General features: G+C 32.3%; 2 protein-coding genes across 4 annotated transcripts; both read right to left on the bottom strand.

Moving 5' to 3' along the window:
* Positions 1–4,099: 4,099 nt before the first annotated feature.
* Positions 4,100–5,462, bottom strand: LOC149403400 (uncharacterized). The gene is made up of 3 exons (XM_089608214.1): positions 4,976–5,462; positions 4,743–4,864; positions 4,100–4,474 (listed from the first exon to the last, which is right to left on the bottom strand). The coding sequence occupies exons 1-3, from the start codon at positions 5,268–5,270 to the stop codon at positions 4,358–4,360; spliced, it is 534 nt and encodes a 177-aa protein (XP_089464340.1). The 5' UTR covers positions 5,271–5,462; the 3' UTR covers positions 4,100–4,357.
* A 10,800-nt stretch (positions 5,463–16,262) lies between these two features.
* Positions 16,263–20,988, bottom strand: LOC149403399 (nucleobase-ascorbate transporter 7-like). Of its 3 annotated transcripts, none has more exons than XM_089608932.1 (15): positions 20,909–20,988; positions 20,145–20,284; positions 19,689–19,786; positions 19,422–19,598; positions 19,181–19,281; positions 19,023–19,098; positions 18,879–18,938; positions 18,620–18,804; positions 18,296–18,392; positions 18,126–18,212; positions 17,977–18,035; positions 17,786–17,877; positions 17,631–17,708; positions 17,044–17,204; positions 16,263–16,727 (listed from the first exon to the last, which is right to left on the bottom strand). In XM_089608932.1, the coding sequence occupies exons 2-15, from the start codon at positions 20,263–20,265 to the stop codon at positions 16,509–16,511; spliced, it is 1,611 nt and encodes a 536-aa protein (XP_089465058.1). In that variant the 5' UTR covers positions 20,266–20,284; positions 20,909–20,988; the 3' UTR covers positions 16,263–16,508. The 3 variants fall into 3 exon arrangements, with proteins under 3 accessions (XP_089465058.1, XP_089465057.1, XP_089465056.1); XM_089608931.1 differs by lacking the exon at positions 20,909–20,988 and adding an exon at positions 20,552–20,828; XM_089608930.1 differs by lacking the exon at positions 20,909–20,988 and having other exon boundaries at positions 20,145–20,382.
* Positions 20,989–21,338: the final 350 nt, after the last annotated feature.

Here is a 21,338-nt window from a genome sequence, read left to right as displayed (position 1 = left end):
TAAATCATATAGATTATTGACGACCAAGTAAATAAACTAAACAATTTATTAACAACAATACCAATAAGCCAAACAGACTAATGTCAACAGTGTCAATAAACCAGACAAACGGCCCTGGAATAAACTAAAATCATAACACGTAAGAAAAATTGCCAAAGCAATGTTAGGCAAGCAATCATAACACCTAAGGTTTGAGTTTGGGTTTTGGATTTTTTTTTCATTTTAGTTGAATAGAGGATCACGCAGGAGCTCGTCGGTGGCGAATTTCTGAAAAAAAAAACTTTAGCTCCCATGTCCTCATATAACCGACTCGCGTTGACATTCCAATCAAGAACAATCCTTTCCAGCCCCATAGAACCCTTTACTCATATAATCACGAACAACCCGGTTCATGACGGCGCTGAGCAAAGTTCGATTAAACCATTTCCTTGACATAGAATCCGGGCTTGGACAAGAAAGTCGAGTAGTTGAAGAAGAAGAGCACGAATCCCACGACGACGCCGTCAGAATCATAATCGGAATCGCCGGATCGGTAAATCTCTCGCTTGGGATCGTTGATCGGAAGGTCGACATTGACGATACGAGTCTGGGACGAGTAATGGGGGTTGGAGAGTGGAGAGAGTGGGTTTGGGGAGACTTCAAGGACAAAGACGATGAAGGAATGGAACGGAGAGGCGTTGAAGAGTGTGGAGAAAGGAGAAGCTTCAGTGGCGGAGAGGTGGTGGGTCAGTTTTTCGAAGAGAAAAAGAGAAAAAATCTAAGAAAAATGCTAAAGGGTCAAAACATAATTGCACAAAAAGTGTGATCATAATTTTCGATGAAATTAGACAAATTGAATTTTGGTCATAAACTAGTGTGGAGATAATAGTTTAGGAATAATCACTTAAGGTTACATCTTACATGCTCGTATTTTAAAATTGAGAGTTGCTATTTAGCCCGAATAGTTTAGTAAGCCAATTCTCACGATCCATTCATATAGCTACATCTGTTAACTTTACATGTCAGCAAGATTAATTTAGCTTTTATTTTCCAAAAAACAAAGTTCTCTCGCTTCATTTAATATTCTTTTTTTTTAGTCGATACCCAATACACACAGATCATATAATGACAAGAATTGAACATGATATACACCAAAATACCAATATATCTCTCTCTGATACAAAAATACCAGCAAGAGTTATTTGTTTTAAAAAAAAATAACAACACCACCACCACCAAAAACACACACACAAAAAAAACAAAAAACAAACAGTTCTCTTCAAACAAAAAAAAAAACAACCAGAGCAAGAGTTTCTTGTAAAAAAAAAAAGCAACAACAAATACCAAAATACCATCAATGTCTCCATGTAAAATCCACAAAATACCAGCAACAATCCCATGTAAAAACAACAGCAGAGTACAAAGATGAATAATAATTATTTTCATACGTAACCATGACAAATACTCAAAGCAAGAGGAAAAAGAGAGTAAAAAAAAAAAAGAGCAGAGAGTACGTACATTCAGAAGATGGACAAACAAGAAGAACAAATGAAGACACGGAAGAGAAACTACAGCTAAAGTAAGCCTCCAAGACTTTTGATATTCTGTTTCAATAAGTCCAAATGTTAAATATTAAATATTTCCATGTCAGCGAAAATTGAGAAGTCGTAAAAATAGCCCGAGTACAAAGTCGGGATTGTTAGCATTTTTGTTTAAAATTTGATCCATTAACAAAATATCAGTCCCATATGGATGTGCTCAAGCCCATTGAACTTTTACGGAAAGTTGGGCTTTTTTGTGTTTTTGTTATTACAGTAATCTTTAAATACTTCTGATCTATCATGCATATTTGTGATACAACCTATTGGATTGAGAAGGAGAAGAAAAAATATTTTTGTATGTTTAAGAATAGACTGCTGTGATCAAATCCTTTAATAAAGAATGTCTGTGTAAGCCCATGTAAAAGAATTGGGCTACAAATTTAATGGGAAATGTTACACAAATATTTCTTATTAAGATGGTGATTCACTTAATATTTCAAATTTAAAACATTTTATGAATAATTTTTTTATTCGGATATATTGTTGATATTTTTAATGAAACTGTAAATAAAGTTAAATGAAACTGTAAAAGTTTAAAAAGAAAATTCAAATAAAGTTAAAAATAAGGTATTTTCGGCATAAGAATAAGAAGCGAGATATTCTAAGAAAATGTTTTTAAAAAGAGGTGATTTGAGTAACTTCTATAATATGAAGTTCAACCAAGGAAATTTTGGGGGAGAAATGGTTAATGTGATTTCTCGGATTCACATCGCTTGAGATAGTAAACTTCATTTATTCAGTGATCTTGAGAGGGTCATGAATATAAAGTATATATGAAGTTTCACGGTGTTTATGGGCTCCTCGAAATTATGATGATAACAGTAGATCAATTCGTGGGTGTCCAGAAGATCGTGACTATGAGGGACTAAGCCTGAACTGTCACTGTACTCGAAGGTCCTTAGGAAGGACGATCAAGGTGGTGATTGCTAGCATCTTAGTTTTCTCTTCGTTGGAAATTTAGTTTTTTTTATCCTCGTCATCTAAACGAGACAAGGAAATTTGATCTTAGAGGGCACATAGGGATTGTCCAATGCATTCTCCGACGCTCGACATTAGTTCGGGTGAAACATATAACATGGGTGATCTCGTCTCGTCTCTATAGTGTAAAGAGAGAATGTGGGGTGACAAACAAAATTAATGTCTCGGAAGGTTGAACTTATGTCCTCGTGCATGATGAGACCTCACAATCATGAAATAATGTCACCTAAACTAAATGATGATGGCATTTTAGTGAGTATTTTTAGATATTAAAAACTTGAAAAAATAAATGGAAAAACATGTTATTATGAGGAATATAGGACCATTAAGTTTGGAGCTATGTTACTCTTCAATCATGAAGCCTAAACGTGATATCACTGGTCAGAATTACTAATTTACATAGCATCATTTGATTTATGGAAACTTAATTGAAACTTTTATTTTTCCCCTCAACTACTTTCTGCAATTTCTATTTCACAACTCACACAAGGTACCAAATACCAATTAGTGATTGCACTTTTGACTGTTTTCTTATAACTTTTTCATTTTAAAATTATTATTCAGGACAATATATTCCTTAAATCTTGGCTATAAAGCTAGGAAAACCAACATATGAACAAGAATCAAATACAAGCAATTTATTTTCCTTTTTTATTTATTATTAATTACATAGGCTTCAGCTTGTCAGTCTAGTTGTCAACTTTGCGTATGCATATTTTGCAAGATCTGAGTCTGACAAAGGTCTTCTAGTAAACTGTTCGAAATCCAATAATTGTAAGACTTGTTACACAAAATTAATTAACTTTTTTTTTGGTGCATGTGTGTGTGCAACAGTGCAACTGTGCAAGTGTACTTTTTAATTATTTAATTATTTATTTTTTCAATGATCTGTATCCTAGTCAGATGGTCTCTTCCAAAAATCCGCTCTGTAATTTTACTGTTTTCTGTTGAAGGATTTTGGACTGATTGCCACATTATTGGGACTCTCTTTCCATGAAGCGACGAGAGAGAGAGACCAAAAAATTACGTATCACATTTAATTTTTTTTTTCTTTTTCACTCGTGGGGATTTCTTTTCCTTCTTCTTTTTTGGCCTAAACCCTAAAGACTTGGAAATAGTTAACCCAAATAATTGACCTCTCTCTCTCTCTCTCTCTCTAGGAGACAAATTACATCAAATTGCGCTAAACATTATGTGCATGTTTTTGGCCTCACATGAACACTGACCATGTTTTGACATGTCACCTATTTAATTTTAGAAATCCAAGTCTCAATAATACTAGTTTCTTGTACGTATTGTATTTATGATTTACGCAATAAATAAATAAAAGATATTTACCCATCTCTCGCATACGGATGTGGACATAGATTGGGATATTTCATATTTATTAGTTTTATTACCAAAAAAAATTATTATAATACCAAATTCGTAGACTCATCATTATTGTGTTTGAAAATCAAAGAGATAAAGAAAATGGGTGATGAATGATGATTTGTCGTCACAAAAAGTTTTGAACTTTATAGCTACACATAATGTAATCATTTTGATTCAAGACACGTATAATTTGGATTTGAGGTTTGGATGCAAAGAGGAGTCTTTCCTTTTTCAATTCCATGATAATTTAGATATTGATTGCACATATATAATATATACACTAACACATCCTCATATTTATATATGAACATGATTTTTTTTTCTTTTTCATTTTTTGCTTATCAAGAGGAAATGATAAAGCCAGTTGAAAAAGAAAACTTTTTTTTTTTTAGATCCATAATAAAAATAATCTCTCTAATAATTCTCTACACAATGGCCTCGGAAATACTCTGAAGAGAAGGACGCCAAGATTTTGACCTCGTCACACCGCCATTACTCACCACCGTCGATGATCTCTGTCGGTGTCCCTCGGATTTCTCATTCTGAAATATTGTCAAAAAGAGGAAAAAAAAATATTTATTTAATAATTCACAAAAAAAAGAGATACGTATGGGTATTTTAGTTAAATGATCAATTTAAATTAATCTATTTACAAAATAATAAAGGTATACGTACCAATATCGTATATCATTTACAACGGTATGTATTTTTTTTTTTAATCTAAATTGTCGGTATTTCCTAAAATAAACTTAAAACATCAATTATTTTCGAATTTTGTGTACAATATCAAACAGCTACAACTATATATACCTTGTTATGGGTATTGGTCTCCGAAACATCACGAGTCCGTACATCGTCGCTCTCTGAGCTCTGATCAACTTGCTGTTTCTTCTCTTTAGCGTATTTCTTCGCTTTCAAAACCTTCATTACCTCTGAAAATATACATATACACAACACACGCTTTGTTATGTATGCATATAAAACAGTATAATGTGTATATATGTGTGTGTGCAACTGCAAGTGTATTGTATTATAATATATACCTTGAGTTGTGACGAGCCTGTAAGCGTGGCCGAGAGCGAGAGTGTCGTTGGGCCTGAGAAGCTTGACCCGAGTGAAACGCACCGTCGTATTCACCTTCGGCTGGTTAGTATTGGTGTTGTCGTTTTTGAGGTCTTGGTTGTCGTTTGACGGCAATGGGATGATGAGAGAGACGTAGTGACCGGGATTGAGTCTCATGACTTCACTCGCGCTTATCGACCAATAAAGCCTCTCTATCTTCCCACACGGGTGTTGTATCACCAACGCAGCCGCTTCAATTGCTTGGCAATTTCCCATTTTGCCCTTCCCTTGTTGTGTCTCTTTAATCTATTTAGAAGAAGAAGAAAAAGAGAAGGAGAAGTTTTTATAAGATGAGGAAGATAAGGGGATTATATTTGAAGGAACGTGTAAGAGGTTGTAGTCACTTTCTATACAGCTTTCTTTTGCTTTCTCTCTCTCTCACTACAAAATGTATGTTTTTGAAGCATTTATATATATAATAAAAAAGAGGAAGGGGCTAAATAGAGGGTCTCACTCAAATAAGGCCGTCCAACTAACTTTTGCTAACGTGGGTCAATCTTATTTTCTTTTCTTCTTTCTTTCTAAGGGAAATAATTTAATGAGAATGTCCAAGTTTACATCAAGACTTCATATGATTAAGTCTATAGGTTAAATTATGTGATAAACATGATTAGGGTATAAATGGCTATAGAGACTATATAGCTAGCTATTAAATTATGATAAAATATTAGATATAAGTGTAACATTATAATATCCTCAAATGATATGAAAAGATACCTATGCCAGATGCTCATAGTTCAATCCTAAGAAACATTAAAAAAAATTGCTTGAAGATTATTCTTTGGAATTTATATGTAAATGTCTAGTGTGATTGATGATACAATGAATAACTAATGTAATATCGAAAATATAATAAGAATAGTGTAAAAATATAACTGAGTGTTTTTAGGATGCGGATAGTTTGGAGGTCTTGCTAGTTATAAATATATATATATATATATATATATATATATATATATAATTATAAAATTTAGGTCATTAGGAAGTTTCCTATAGTTTAATCACACACACAAGTCAAGAAACTAGTGTTTGAATTTGCCTAACTAATACCAAAGCGGCCAAGCGTGTGTGGGCGTGTGAGTGATGCGAGATTCTTTTGGTTTTAGACAAAATGGACAAACATATAAATCAACAACAATAAATTACAAATTAAATTAAAATTGAATTTTGGACAAGGAAATATGCCCCCACACAAACTTCCCTTTCCTTTTGCCTTATCCGCGTTTCTCACACATATTTGGCTCTTTACTTATTGCTATTTGCTATTGCTACATAGGCTTTGAAAAACAATTGGTTTTGTCTCATAAATAGGTTGGTATGGTAATAAATAATGGCAACTTCAAGTACCAATTCTCAAAGAACATTTCAAATTGCATCTATAGAAAAGAAAAAAAACAAGAAGAAGCGCAATTTAAGGTTGAATAATGTGTGTGTTATAAATGATAAGAAAAATCAATCCATTAAACCCCACATAGATTCTATATTTGATTTATTTACTATGGCCATGAATTTTAGGTGGCTAAGCATATAATCAATATATCCACTACAAGGATGCACTATCTTTGTAAAATTATGGAAAATTGAATATGCACTTTTTATATAAAAATTTATATGAAGCTGAAAAATTCGATTCTTTTTTAGTAAGATCAAAGTGTGGCATCTCTTGGCTGAATAAATTGATAAATCTTATGATATCTTTTTTTTTTTTTTTTTTTTAGTTGAAGCTTAAGTCTCACTCCGCTTGTAATTAAAGCAACGAACTTTTTATTTGTTTTTTCATTTTCTTTTTTACAAGTGAATGCTTGGTTTGAATTTCTAGTTTTAGGATTTTTTTTTTACAATTTTGTACGGTGGAAAGTGATGTGTAACAAATCAACATAAAATCCACTTAACAACTATTTGTTACAAAAAAAAAAAAAAAAAAAAAAAAAAAAAAACTATTTGTTACAACAATTTGAGTTGATCTAACCATTGGACAGTGCAAAACAGATCGTTATGTTTTTCTTTGTAGACAAGAACTGGTTCAGAGATTCACCAACTCTTGTCAGGTTTTGTGGTTTTGAAAACCCTCAAATCTGAATAATTGATCACGTTAAGAGTTTATTAAACAAAGGGTGACAAAAATGGAAGACAAAAACTCATTATATAATATTTAATATCTGGAATGTCCATACTTTTTAAAGACATTTGGTTTGTTGGGTTATGAGATTTGAAATTAATAAGTGATTTATTTTGTATGATTTAGGTCTTTAACATAAATCATGAAGTGTCATTTGCAAAAACATTATGGTATATAGAAAACTTCATTAAAAGTCTAAAACATGACCGCAATTCTTATATCGTAAAACGTATTTAAAGCATTTATTTTAATTGATTTTTTTCTTCTTTTAAATATGAGTTTTTGTATCCGGTCACAAGTTTTTTTTTTCTTTATCACAAACCTATATATTTAAGTAAAAATAAATAAATATAGATCATAGGAATTGGACACGTGACAACTTAACCATGAGAAAACATAAATGTAAACCCGCGTTATTTTCATGTACTTCAAAAATTCTTACGTAAAAAATAAAAACATAAAAGTGCTGGAAAGGAACATTTTTTTTTTTGTCGTAATTATAAAAACTATGTAATAATAATATATAGTTTTTTCTTGAGCAGATATCTTTGACTCTTGTAACAAAATCCGTTTGTTATTTAGCTTAGAACTCATTCATTTGATCCCTAATGTGGTTGCTCAATTATATATATATATATATATATATATATATATATATATATTTGTATATTCTTTTAGGGTTCTATGATTCACATGCGTAAACATCTCTGATTAATGTCAGTGTGTGTAAGCCATGTGAGGTGTTGGGTTCTTAGGCTCACATATTAAATGAAGAATGGATTATTTCTTGTTTAAACATGACTTGTGTTGTAGAGGACTATATATCATATACCCCATTTATATATTTTTTTAAATTATATGTGTCGTGCCATTAGTTTGAAGTTTGAACCTCTTCTGCCTATTGCCTATTGGTGATAGACACTGAATATATATTTTTTTTTTTGTCAATTTCGCTTTTTTAATTTTATATTAGTAATGTTTTTGGACAGCATTAAATACTGAAGTTGATGCATGGCATTCAAATTACTCCATAATGTTTTTTTTAAAAAATATTTTTTAAGGGTCTGTGGGGTTCAACAATTGAAAGATTAGGTCTTGTGTGTCTGTACCTTGCCTTTTAGACATTCTTGAAATTTAATTAAACCCTTTTTGTAGAGTCTTAAATGGGTCTTTGTTTTATTAGTGGGGTAATATATTGATCCAATTCTCTTTCTCTTTTGTTTTGTTTTTGAGAGACGTATGTAGGGTTTTTTTTTAATTTTATTTTATAATTTATTTTATTTTTGGAAGTGTTTTTGCCACACATTCTTCTCCTCTTGTCAATGAAGAACACTTGGAAAACAATTAATTTAATCAATAGTATTTTAAAGGAATGTCTGAGGAACAAAACTGATGAAATAGCACGAGTGTCAAATATCCAAAAGACAATATAGAAGCAAGAAAAAAGAAGAGAGAGAGAGAGAGAGAGAGAGAGAGAGAGAGAGAGAGAGAGAGAGAGAGAGAGAGAGAGAGAGAGAGAGAGAGAGAACATGTTAGTTATGTCAACTTTGCATTTTTAGGAATTAGAATGTATTGTTAATATGCATGCACCGACCGTACAATGTGTAAAACATGTATAAAATCAATAACATATTGAAATCGGACCATTGACAAACATTTGTTAATTTTGAATATGTGTTGGATATGATTAAATTTGTGTTGGTTCTTGCTTTGCATTTTTACGGCCATATATCCAAAAGTCTCGCGGTGCGATACGAAGTGTGACATTTTTTAGAGTTTATTGTTTGGGTCGAGGGATCGGAGTTCCCATTAATTCTTGAGTTCATGCATATTTTTTTTTGGGCTCAATTTTCGTGTTGCCGATTTCAAAACTATCACCTTACATTCATATTACTCATTTCTCTTTTCTTCCGGTGATTTATTTTTTTATACGTAAAATCGGAGTGTTCACCAGTCGTTCTTTTAGTTTCATATGGACATTAGTATTATACCAGATTATATGAGTTATGATTTATTTTCTTTTTAGAGGTAAATAATCTGCATAATTCTTTATGAAGCGTATATCTTATAATATGATGACGTAAAAATTATGTAAAAAGGGACTATTATAATTTTTTTTTATTCTTAAGCATTTTTAGCTTTAGGAAACAGTTAAATTACATAGTATTAAAAAAATATTGAGGCATATGGTTAAGTCGACTACACTATGGGGAAAATTCCACATAATTTGGAAGGATCTAAATTTTTTATTTTTCAGCGTTATAATATTTTTCCTAAAATTATTGTACTAGTAATTTTGATTTATTTGGTTAATTAGTCAAATAAATTATGTTTTCATTGTTTGTAAAGCTTGTTCGAATTTTGTAGTAAGATATTATCTCATGAATTAATTAATTAAGTTATTTTATGTTGGGCTACTTGTAAATTTAGTCAAATAATATTTTTTAGCTTGTTAAGCTATTATATAAGATTTTCTTGTGCATATTTAGTCTCATTGGTCCAAAAGATATACAAAATGGCTACATGCTCGTACATCGAATCACGACCAGAATGATTATAGAAGATACGGAAAATACTCGGTTTATGGACGTGCTAGATTATAAAATATGATCTCTGAATTGTTAATTTTAGTTGCTCATATTATTCATTTTTTTCTTTTAAGTTGTGTTCTTAAAGTTACGAGAGAAATATGTTCACAATTTTGGTGCTACATCTAAAACTCTCTTTCCCAACATCGTCGAAGATTTTCATCGGTGATTAAAGAGACGAGCTTCAACAAGATGTACGTGGCTTGTGGACCCGAATAGAGTAGTTTATGTGGCTTGACCCGAACCGTAAAATCATTATGAACACAATTATAAGTGACTTAAACACGAAATGCATAGAGACCTAGCTAGTTAAAAAAAAAGGGATTTCAAACAGTAGTGGGGAGTGGGGACTAAACTATGTATTAAAAAACCCAAAATGTATGTTTACAAGTAACAAATGCTTCTATTTTCTAAGACCTCTCTTTAAATTAACTTGAAAGATGTGGGATTTGTGACACCACGTATTATGGTCACTAATAAATAAAATATGGGTTCGTATTGTGCCTTTGAGTGAGTGGAGATTTTAGCTTTTTCAATGTTCATATATATATATAATATATAAAAATTATTATTCTCTCTTCTTTTATTTATTTATTTTTTTTGTTCATAAACCTACTTTTTGGGACTTAGTTTGGGGCGAGAATGTCCTCCTAGGACTCTTCAAGAAGGCATTATCAAAAGGATGATGATCAATCATACGCATATATTAATTATTCCCTTGTATACTAATTGGAGAATTTAATGCCCCTTTAACTAGATGATGCAGAATCTCCATTGCATTCCAGCTAGAGAGAAATAACTTTTAACTTGGAAGGGAATATAATCTTTTTAGTTTTATTAAAAGAAAAAATAATTGCTTAGCGGCGATGTGGATAATCAATTTTTTTAAATTGTTATTATTATTATTATTATCAGTCATCAGGCAATGTATTAAAAAAATCTATAATGTAACACCTTCTGGGTGAAGAGATCTATATATGCTTTTCCTTTAGGGTATATGATTGAAAATGATACAATTATCATATTGCCATTAAGGCAACTTTCCAAGATTCATAATGTGGTCAATGTAAGGTTGATTAGCTCGAGGAAAATTCCAAAGAAATATTTTGCAATAGCCTTTTAATCATGATATAACCGATTTTCATACCTCAATATATTTATTTATTTATAAAATACCTATAAAACTAGCTAAGATTATTAAATTGCTGACTGAAAGTATATTCAGAGTCTCCTTTTGCTGACTAAACCACTTTGTGTGTATGTATATATATATATATATATATATATATATATATATATATATATATATATATATATAAATAAATATTCCGGTCAAATTATAGAAGAAAAAAAAGATCTCCCGCCACAGCAAATAATAATGTATATTTGTTGGAAAATCCCTCCTGAATAAAGATTATATATATATATATATATATATATATATATATATGTGTGTGTCTGTATTTTCTCAATCCAATAAGCCTTTTAATAAAATAATTTGATTTACATGTATAGATATAATTTATAATTAATTAGGGTTTACAATCACCTTCGCTGAAACTATGTATCACATGTACACCAAACCTACCAAAAACGTACATTGCATTTTGCACAACAAACACTTGAATTGACACGTACACTTTGATATAACATATATTATCAAATAATGAAACACGCTTTAGAATATTTTTGTATTAATTCTCATTAGGTGGGGGACATATATAAGTTCATCATTTTTAATAAAGAAGTCGTATAAGTTGATGTTTAGTGGCATATATTCATGTATGAGAGTCTCAAACTCTTTTTTCCTCTCTTGCAAAATTAGCTGTTTTGCTTGCTTTGATCGCTTTGGAAAATGGGGTTTTAAGGATAACGCCAAATGACACAACTTGAGGTTAAATTATTGGTTTGGCATGAAATATATAAATAAATATATCATGATATCATCTCGATTTTTTTAATTAATTTTTTAGGACAGTGACACGATCGACGATTATTGGTGGTGGTCATTGTGTTTTGTAAACGACTCTTGATTATATCGCATCAGATTTTAGTTTGCCTCAGTTTTTGGGGACATAATAAGGACATTCATAATATTTATATAAATTTATTATAACTAAAAATTGTATGAATTATAACGAGTGACTCCTATCGCATGTATCGCAGAGAAATTCCTACACCTCACAAAGAGTCGATCTACTTTATTTTTGTGATTTTTTTTGCTGTTGTGGTTCTTTTCATTTTAATATTATTAATAAAATTACATGTTTTTAATTTTATTACCCCATGCAATGCAATAAGAGTCTCGAAGTAATGGATATAAACAGCTAGAGTGAGATATATTGCAACGTGATTTGCAGTAAATATAATTGATCATAATAATATATAACGATTTTTCATAAATTATCTTCAACTGTCATTTTAAGCATTGAGACTTTTTTCCTCTTGATCTAGAGATGTTCAGAGTCGAATAATTACTGCTTTCACATAATCTAATTATAATATAACCAAATATTAAATTATAGGAGTTGGATACAAATCACATTATGATTCGAGCCTCACTATGTTTGGAAGAATTTAATAAATAAATAAATATATAAAAAAGCATAAGTAATGAAACCAGGCATGTGAATTCACTGGATTTTTGTGATTCTTTTGAAAAAGAAGAAAAGATTTTAGGGTCAAAATAAGAAATAATCATTTTTTTTTTAATTGTGGACGGAACCACAAAATTTTTATTAAAAAGCTCTAACTTGTAACGGAGAAAAACCGCAGTGATATGATACAAAAAATAATCAATTGATTTCTAGTCCGACACCTTAAACAAAAATATAGAAGTCAAACATAAAATTATGGAGAAGAAGATATGGTGGCATATAATAATAATATTCCTTGTCTAATTTATTTACCTTTATTTTTCTCAATTTAAAAAAATGTTTATAGGGAGAAAGAATTCGGTCAAGACCTATTAGCATTAGATTGAGATGGGTCAAATGAAGAGATGTCTGTCCATTTTTTTTTTTTTTAAGATGGGCCTTTTTTTTAACATCATAAGTGGGCCCATTAAGAAATAGACTCATTACCAAACAGTGATATCATTAGTAGTTTTCTTCATGGGACGTTACATAAAAGAGGGTTTGTCTACATTATAGCATAAAATTTGGATAAATTCTTTATACATATGCATCTATACTTTTTTATTCTTATTTTTAAATAAACCAATGGGAGTATCCAATTTTCAAAGGAGTTCCAACTATCATCCACCTTTGTATCAGGTGACTCAATAATTTGGCTCTAAATTCTGGCTTTTATCATAAAAATATTCGACAAATCTTTGTTCTCGACTTTGTGAAATGTAGCTTTCAGAAAATAGAGGTGATACTCAAATACATGCACATAGATGATATATGTACGTCTTTTTTTTAACGTAAACGCTTCCTTCCTTATCTAAATAAATTCAAAAGGTCACAACTCACATAAAAATAGAAACCTATAAAATTTACATTAGAGTTAAAACGTACATACCGATAGTATTCTGAAAATCATTACTAAACACTCCAAAAGTAAATATTATGAGCACTATAAAAATTATTTTACACATTATTAATTTTATCCTGCTGACAATTTATTTTTCTTAGCAATAATATCATGCAAAAGCTGGATGGAAAGTTTTTTCCAGGTCTATTTTGGCATTTATGCCACGAAAGTGTTGCCTTATTTTCTTCCATGTGCATTTTGGTGCCACTCGCAATTTTTTTTGTTGTATGGCGAGTATAAATGTGATAAATAATTATAATATGATTGTTAATATTTATGCACAAAGAACAATAAATTTTAAACCAAAAACAACTATTAAAATTAGTTCACTCTCAACTTTACAGTATCAAGTAATACCAACTCTAATGTTTGTGTCCCAGCGAATTATCTATATTTATTATTTTGTTATCTATACTTGTAACAACTCGTATGTGACATGGATTATTATTGAAATAAAATTGGAGCGACTAATTTCTAACACTCATATAAATCCATTTCTAACCCCAGTTAGGAACAAAATCTTTGTGAAAGATAAAGTACTGCTTTCAATTTAAGCATAATTCTAAGGCCCATCTATTGTGCAAACCTTCTAGTATTTGAAATGGAAAGTTCATAAAAATAATATTTCTAATTTCCCTTAAATATTAATGAACTTTATCCAAACTAGATTTTATCTATTATTTAGACAAAAATACCGTTTTAAAAAGTCCTTATAAGTTTCTATCTCCACACTTAAAAAAACATTCTTCACCAATTTCAGCAAAAATGATTTAGCTAAATAACCATTTTAAATTTTAAACTACTAGATTTACAAAATAGTCAAAATTTACCTAAAATTAGTGAAATTGCTAAAATGCGCAATAATCAGATATACAAAAAATTGATCCTAAAATTAATTTTTTTAAAGTAATAAATTGCTTATAATAATCGTTAAACCTTTTAATCTTGGTGTTAAAAAAAATTTGACAACGTAATTTTAGCTATTTTATTGAAAATTTGAAATTTTGATTATTTTGCTAATCAATTAGTTTCAAATAGCTATTTTGTATCATTTTTCCTTTCGGCATTTGAACAAACCCGCCACATAACATATTGCCTTTTTCTCTGCTAATAGCTCATTAAGGACTACCCCAAAACTAAAAAAAGTAGTGAGCTTGCCGAATATAAATATTCCGATCCAAGTAAACGGATGTGCCATTATACATATAACTAAAGCAAAGTGATAAAATACTATAGCAATAACAGTCTTAGTGGGTCTCGCTATAAATACTTACATTCGTTGTTGGTTGGTTCTTTAATGGGCCTAAAAAAAGTTAAACGACCTACTACTCTCTCTCTCAACATGTATAATACATATATAATTCATTTTCTTCCGTGCATCGAAGAAAGAGGGGAGAGCGGTGACTCTTATGCCCGAGCCTCCGACCAGCTCATCAACTGCGACAAATCCGAGATTTGTTTTGGCCGGAAAATCAAAGAAGACTTCGATATTAAAGTTGCTCGCACCCTTGGGGTCAAAGCTTACCACCGGCCATGATAAATACCTAGGCCTTCCTTTGACTCTAGGTAGGAGCAAAGCGGAGGTGCTTGGCTACATCGAGGAACGAGTTTGGAATAAAATAAAAGGTTAGAAAGGTACTTTTTATCTTCGACGGGAAAAGAAGTGATCAATAAAAGCCGTCCTTCAAGCCATTCTGAGCTACCTCACGCATTACTTCAAACTCCTAAAACACCTCATTATTGACCTCCACAAGCTTGCGACGCGATTTTGGTGGGGAAGTAGCGACCAGTGCAAGAAAACACATTGGGGACGTTGGGAAAAGCTATGTACTCGAAAGGTGGTGAGTAGTTTAGGCTTTCGCAAACTCGAGTGGTCCAACAAGGCCCTTCTCGCCAAAATCAGATGGCGTGTGCTCTACAATCCCTCGACGCTTGCCTCTCGAGTCCTCGAAGCTAGCTGCTTTTCGGGGCTCCACTTTCTTATGTGCCTCTCCCTATAGCCATGCGTGTGAATTTTGGAATGGACTACTTTGGGGCGCGAGATTGGGAAAAGGAACCGAGATTGATGTGTGCTCCGAAATCGCCCTCGAACTGGCCTAGTTCGATGAAACTCTTTTCCTTTATACGGAAACTTGGCCGTCAGCAAAGGAAAACAGGAAAAGTATATTAAAATTATCCGATTTTCTTCTAAAACATGAGAAAATTTTCAAAACTTTAAATATAATCATATTTCTTATCAAATAGACAATCAATTTCATCTAAAAAATATACGGATTAAAACTATCAGCATCCCGCGGTAACGCGCGGGCAATTACCTCGTATATACTAAAGTAGTGAGACGAGTTTCCTCTACAAATGGTTATGGACAAATTAAATTCACAACTTTAACTTAATAACTTTATGTTAAGGAATATGTATATGATCTTTATGTCCCTATGGTATACTTGGAAAGTTTACCGTTTGCTATGAACTCGTATACAAGAAGCAAGACTTCGGTCTTAAGATTAAACTCCCACAGATGATCAATGTTTCTATGATTGGTTTGAGAAATAATCGTGTTGATCAATTCAGCCATTTTTCAAACATTTACCAAATCTCCTCTAATGACATTAAAATCAATACTGAAACAATGTTGTTACCCTAGAGCAAAAGAATATAATTAAATCCCGAGCAAAAGATATAAATAAAAAAGAAAATAAATGTGTTTTCTACATGAGAAATGATATGCTCTGTCCGAGATCGAATCTTGGTTCTGCTTATTAAAAAAAAAAAAAAAATTGACTTCTTCTATAATCGATGCTGAAAAAAAAAAACAAAACAAAAGTAACACAAAACAGAGCATAGGATATTTAAAAATAAAAAATAAGTACTGTATCTCCTAGTGAGCAAAACTTTTTAATTCAAATATCAAACATAGTCTCCGAGTAACAAAAAAAAAGTATTCAATGTAGTCAAAGAAAAAGCAATAAAAAGCCGTCCCAAAACGAGGGCTAGTACGGAAAGAGATCATTTCAAAAAACAAACAAAAAAAAAAAAGATTCCTCTTTATAGTACATAAACAGCTTCTTTAATAACAAGACTAATTGACATCAAACCAAAACATTGATTTGCAAAATCAAAGAAGCACTATGATGCTTGAACAAACTTTTTTGTTTTTGTTTTGTTCTTTAAACACTACATTATATTATGTATAGAGAGTTAGTGAATTTATCACACTGACGGGAAAAACTTGTTGAGATTGAAGGGCAGAGAATAGAACTCTTCGCTCCGAGTATCGGTCTTGAAGGACCGAAAGCGGTCCCACCAATTCATTCCGCGGTCCTTCCTCGTCGCGCTGTCCTTCTTGTGGAGCGTCACGTCCAGAAACACGGCCAAAACTCCGGCCACAAACGGCTCCGACGAGAACGGAACGTTGATCATGTCGTTGAACTGCACATTAGAGAGGTGGCTTGGGGCTCAAGCAATCTCACAAAATCAGGGCTCAAAATAATACAAAATAACCCCTTAGAACTATATGATTAGTATAATAGCCAAAGTGATGTTGTCAAAAACATTTTTGACACTGATTAATCTTTTTTAATTTATATATAAGCTGATACTTGCACATTTTGACTATTTCACTAATTAATCAGACAGACTTAATACTATTTTGTAAATCCATTAATTTCAATGGGCTATTTAACTAAAACACCCTTAAATATTATAAGGTGTGGGGTACGAGATTTTTTATTTTTATTTTTTTTACCCATCTTGCTCCGGTGTGAACTGGGCCGTAACCGTTGAGGACGGTGTACTCGTTGAAGTAGTGAGGGATCGATAGGCCCATGAAGATCGAGAAGCCCAAAACAAACTTTGTCCTGAAGCTGTTTAGGTTGCAGAATTGAAGCAAGCTTAGGCCGGCCGAGCCTGTAATTATGGGAAGAAAAAAAAAACGGAGATCAGGCGTTTTTTTTTTTTTTTTCTTAAATTTTTAGTGCAAAGAGTCTATGGCTTATTATACGAGGCGAGATTTGATCGATATACTAATATTTGGAGCAAAAATAGTCCATAAAATGATTTTGCAACATTATAGTCATATTTGTATAAAAATGTTTTTTTAGTATATAAAATAATTGAACTCCTAGATATAAAACATATTGATAAACTCATGTAACTTGTTTAGGATTTTGTTTTTAAATATTATGACAAAATCTTACTCTAAATTTATTAGTGTAAAAAGGACTACAAAGTCAATTGTTGAGGAACATTTTGCTGCAATAAATTTAGTGTTGTATAACAATTTTGGGACTATTTAAGCTAAGTAGTTATTTATTTTTTATTTTTTTCACGTACCAGTATAGGCGAAGAAGAGGCAATACAATGCAGCGATGATTGGCGGTGGAATAGAGGCAAAAATGGCTCCGAATTTCCCTGGAAAAGGTTGGTGTGTTTGAAAATAGATTTTATAGTCCATCCGATTGCAATAAAAAGGAATTTGAAATACTCACCGAGGATCGAAAAGAAGATCATGAATCCGGCGGAAATCTGAACCACTCTTCGGCTACCGACTCGTGTCAATGCTAACAAACCGGCGTTTTCCCTTACGAAAAGAAAAAAAGGAAAGTGAATTCATTTTTCAGTCCAAATTTAAACTATAAATTGGTACAAGTTGAAAAAAAAAGGGGGTCAGAAATCATACACCGATACCGATGCTCCGCTTCCAGTCCCGAAAATGCCGCAGAACAAAATCCCGATTCCCTGCACAACGGAGTAAAATCAGATGGAGTGCAATGCAAGCAATTGATTTTTTTAAAACATTTTTCAAAATTATTTAATTTATAATAATACCTGCCAACCGACACCGCGGCTAAGGATCGAAGGAGGCAGCGGAGTCGCACTTGCGTACCTCGCCACCGCAATGAAAACACCCGTTGACTGTTCAAACAAATAAATAAATAAATAACAAAACGGTTAATTTCTCCGAATTTTTTTTAAATTTTTTTTTTAATAATTAGTACCTCAACAAGTGCGACAAACGAAGTGGCCATCATCGCGAAAGCTTCACCGGCGTCGAAAGTCGGGGCTCCCCACTGGAACGGATACGGAACTCTTATCCTATAACATAAAATTGGAATTAGATGCGACGAAAATATTAAAAGGAACATTTCCCGATCGAGCGTTGCTATGTGACATGGGTCACGACAAGGAACGATCCACTCACGTTTTGACACGTGGCAGCACAGTGCCACGTGTCAAAACGCGAGTGGATCGTTCCTTGTCGTGACCCGTGTCACATATCATTTCCCTTTCCCGATCGGACGGTTTGCGTGTTTTTCTCTTACCACGGAGCAGCGCCGATGATGCCGGAGCGATCGGTTCTGCAGCTGAGTTGAGTTTTGGGGCCGGCGTTCTTGTAGGCCCCGCCCACGGTAAGGAGATGGGCGTACACCCACACGATTGCCACCGAGAATATCACCGCGAACCGGTCAAAAACGGGTCTATCTCCGCGTATCAAATGAGGTATGTACTGCAATTAATTTTGTTCCATTAGTTTTTTTTTTAGCTGTAAAAAGGACCCGGGAAAAGAAAAATATAACATACTTGTGAAAATAGTACTAGAAGGATGAGCTGAGGAAGTCCGATCTCGATGCATTTCGCGACCTTGAAATTTCAAAGCGAGATTATAGCGAAGAAATTCCATGTGAAATAAAATTGTGAAATTTGTATAACAAATTAACTCGTTACCACAGGGAAGCCAATCTCGTATAGCCCGAATCCTGATAGAGCTACCAGAGGAATAGCAGACAATGGACTCAGAAACCTGAACAATTAGATATATCCCGTTGATGAGCATCATATAAAAATAAAAAAAATAAAAAAATAAAAAAGAAGAAGAACGATACCTTGCGACGTTACGCCAGAGGCCGCTAAAACCGACAACAATCTGAAGAGTCGAAGCGACGATAAGAGCACCTTGAGTCCCTCGCATTATCTTTGCGAATTTCTGCACAAATAGATTTTTCAACCGTGTATAGACGAAAGTCCAACATCAATTCGGGTATCGATATATTAATCGTTCCCACCACCTATCTTACAGAGATCCTTGTTTTAATGGAAAAAATTAATAAATAAATAAGAGCGAACCTCCTGAGGATTCAAAACATCGCTGTATCGGCCGGCCAAGATAATGGAAATGGTGGTGGGAACGTAAGTGTAAGAGGCGCCGATAATGGCTGGCAAACGAGTTCCAAACAGTGTTTGGAACAAAGTGTTGATTCCAGCCACAAAGAGTATGGTTTGGACCATCTTTGCCTTTTCCTCCTGAAAAAAGGGAAAATAAGACTCATGTGTGAATATGAATATTTAAAAAAAAAAAAAAAAATTATAATTGTTAATCAAATTATAGCATACATTTCCTCCTCCCATTTGGGGGACTAGAGAGGCGGGAATGAGCACCGTCGTTCCGAGCATCACCAAATAGTGTTGGAAGCCGAGTAATATCGCTTCCGCTGCATCAAATAATTAATTCAAATGTGCATATTTCAAAGAACAAAAAAAATAAGACTAGTTCAGTTGGGTTCACTCAATCATATAAACATAATAGAACTCGAGGTTTTTTTGTTTTTTTTTGTTTGTCCAAATAGATCTCAAACTATTAACTTTGTATGTCTTTTGATAAACATATGACTTGAACATCATATCATATTTGCCTACTTAAATGCATCGTTAATTTTGCAATTACAAAAAATCTGACTAGGCCATAATCTAAACTTTAAAAACACTAGAAGTGAACGTTGAAACAATTTTGGGTTGTCAAATAGAATGGATGACTATTTTGAGAGAGAGAGAGAGAGAGAGAGAGGTTACGCCAAGGAGGAGGACTAGTGATGCAAAAAGAGACACTTGGCAACTGATCTTTCGCCGGATGTGGCTGAAGCTCCTCTTGTTTTGGCGGCGGCGCCGCTCCTCCACCACCACCTCCGGCCATCTTTCACTTCTCACTCTCTCTATATATATATAACAATAATGAAAATAAAGGAACAAACTTTATTAGCCAGTTGATTCATTTCTTTCACCTTGCAAAATGCATAGCACTATATAGTCTATAGTCAACAGTGTACTATATATATATGTGACCAGATTCCAAAACCTTACAAAAAAAAAAAAAAAAAAAACACAACATCAAAAGATGTGAACTTTACTGAAACCGATACGTTTTCTTGACTCTCCAAGGTAAATAAATAATTAAGTAAAAAAACTAATATTACACTTACACCGGAGATGCTATGTTAGTACCGAGATTGATCAACAAAGATAAAAACGACCCAGAAGATACTACTCAAACTCTCTGGTTTCTCACCGAAAGTAAAATATTTTTTTAAAAAAAAAGTTTTTAAAAGAACTAATCAGAAAGCTGTTTGAGCTATAAGAGAAGAGCAATGTGGACAATATATTTGGTGATGCTTTGAGAGAGATATCAACTTAGAGGCCAAGAAACTTTAAATATTTTAAAATAAAAAATAGAATAGAAAAAGCGAGTGTGACTGTGAAGATATACTGATGAGAGGAAAAGAAAAGAAAAGCAAAAGCGATTAAAAGAAGAAGAAGAAAAGAAAGAAAGAATGCATTACCTCTTTCCAACCCAAAGAATCTCTTATTCAAATATATCTTTCTTTTGTTTTTTCCTTTTATATAGATTACCTCTCTTTTGTTTAATATAAAATGTGGGTCTTCGTTCTTTTCTCCAGTCACGTAAAGCAAAGGTATGCTTCAACAAAAAATATTTAACATAAAAAGAAAATAATTCTCTACCGTTAATACCATTCGTTATCTTTTTTTTTCTACATAAAAAAATTATACTTAAATAATCAATTAAATGACTAAATATTACAGAAAATAATCAAAGTTTGTTTAAAATTAATAAAATAATTAAAATTTACAAAAATGTGAAAGGAACAAGATTTCTATAATTTCTTTTGCTAATGAGATCGTCAAATTATATTGTATATTAATTTTAACTATTTAACATCATATTATTTAACTCTTTTTTTACAACAAATT

Source organism: Urtica dioica, chromosome 3, assembly GCF_054948205.1.
Source record: "Urtica dioica subsp. dioica isolate 48M chromosome 3, U.dioica_male_clone48M_v1_H2, whole genome shotgun sequence".
NCBI lineage: Eukaryota > Viridiplantae > Streptophyta > Magnoliopsida > Rosales > Urticaceae > Urtica > Urtica dioica.
The sequence above is the reverse complement of the archived record's forward strand: the minus strand, read 5'-3'. Positions and strand labels throughout refer to the sequence as shown.

What these genes read in the sequence shown, in the direction of transcription:
- LOC149403400 (XM_089608214.1), bottom strand. Translation starts at nt 5,270, where the DNA reads ATGGGAAATTGCCAAGCAATTGAAGCGGCTGCGTTGGTGATACAACAC. An exon ending in CAGGCTCGTCACAACTCAAG is followed by an intron (nt 4,865 to 4,975) that starts GTATATATTATA and finishes GTATATTTTCAG; the next exon opens with AGGTAATGAAGGTTTTGAAA. An exon ending in AGACCAATACCCATAACAAG is followed by an intron (nt 4,475 to 4,742) that starts GTATATATAGTT and finishes ACAATATTTCAG; the next exon opens with AATGAGAAATCCGAGGGACA.
- LOC149403399 (XM_089608932.1), bottom strand. Translation starts at nt 20,265, where the DNA reads ATGGCCGGAGGTGGTGGTGGAGGAGCGGCGCCGCCGCCAAAACAAGAG. An exon ending in CTCTGGCGTAACGTCGCAAG is followed by an intron (nt 19,099 to 19,180) that starts GTATCGTTCTTC and finishes CTAATTGTTCAG; the next exon opens with GTTTCTGAGTCCATTGTCTG. An exon ending in CGTTTGTCGCACTTGTTGAG is followed by an intron (nt 18,213 to 18,295) that starts GTACTAATTATT and finishes TTGTTTGAACAG; the next exon opens with TCAACGGGTGTTTTCATTGC.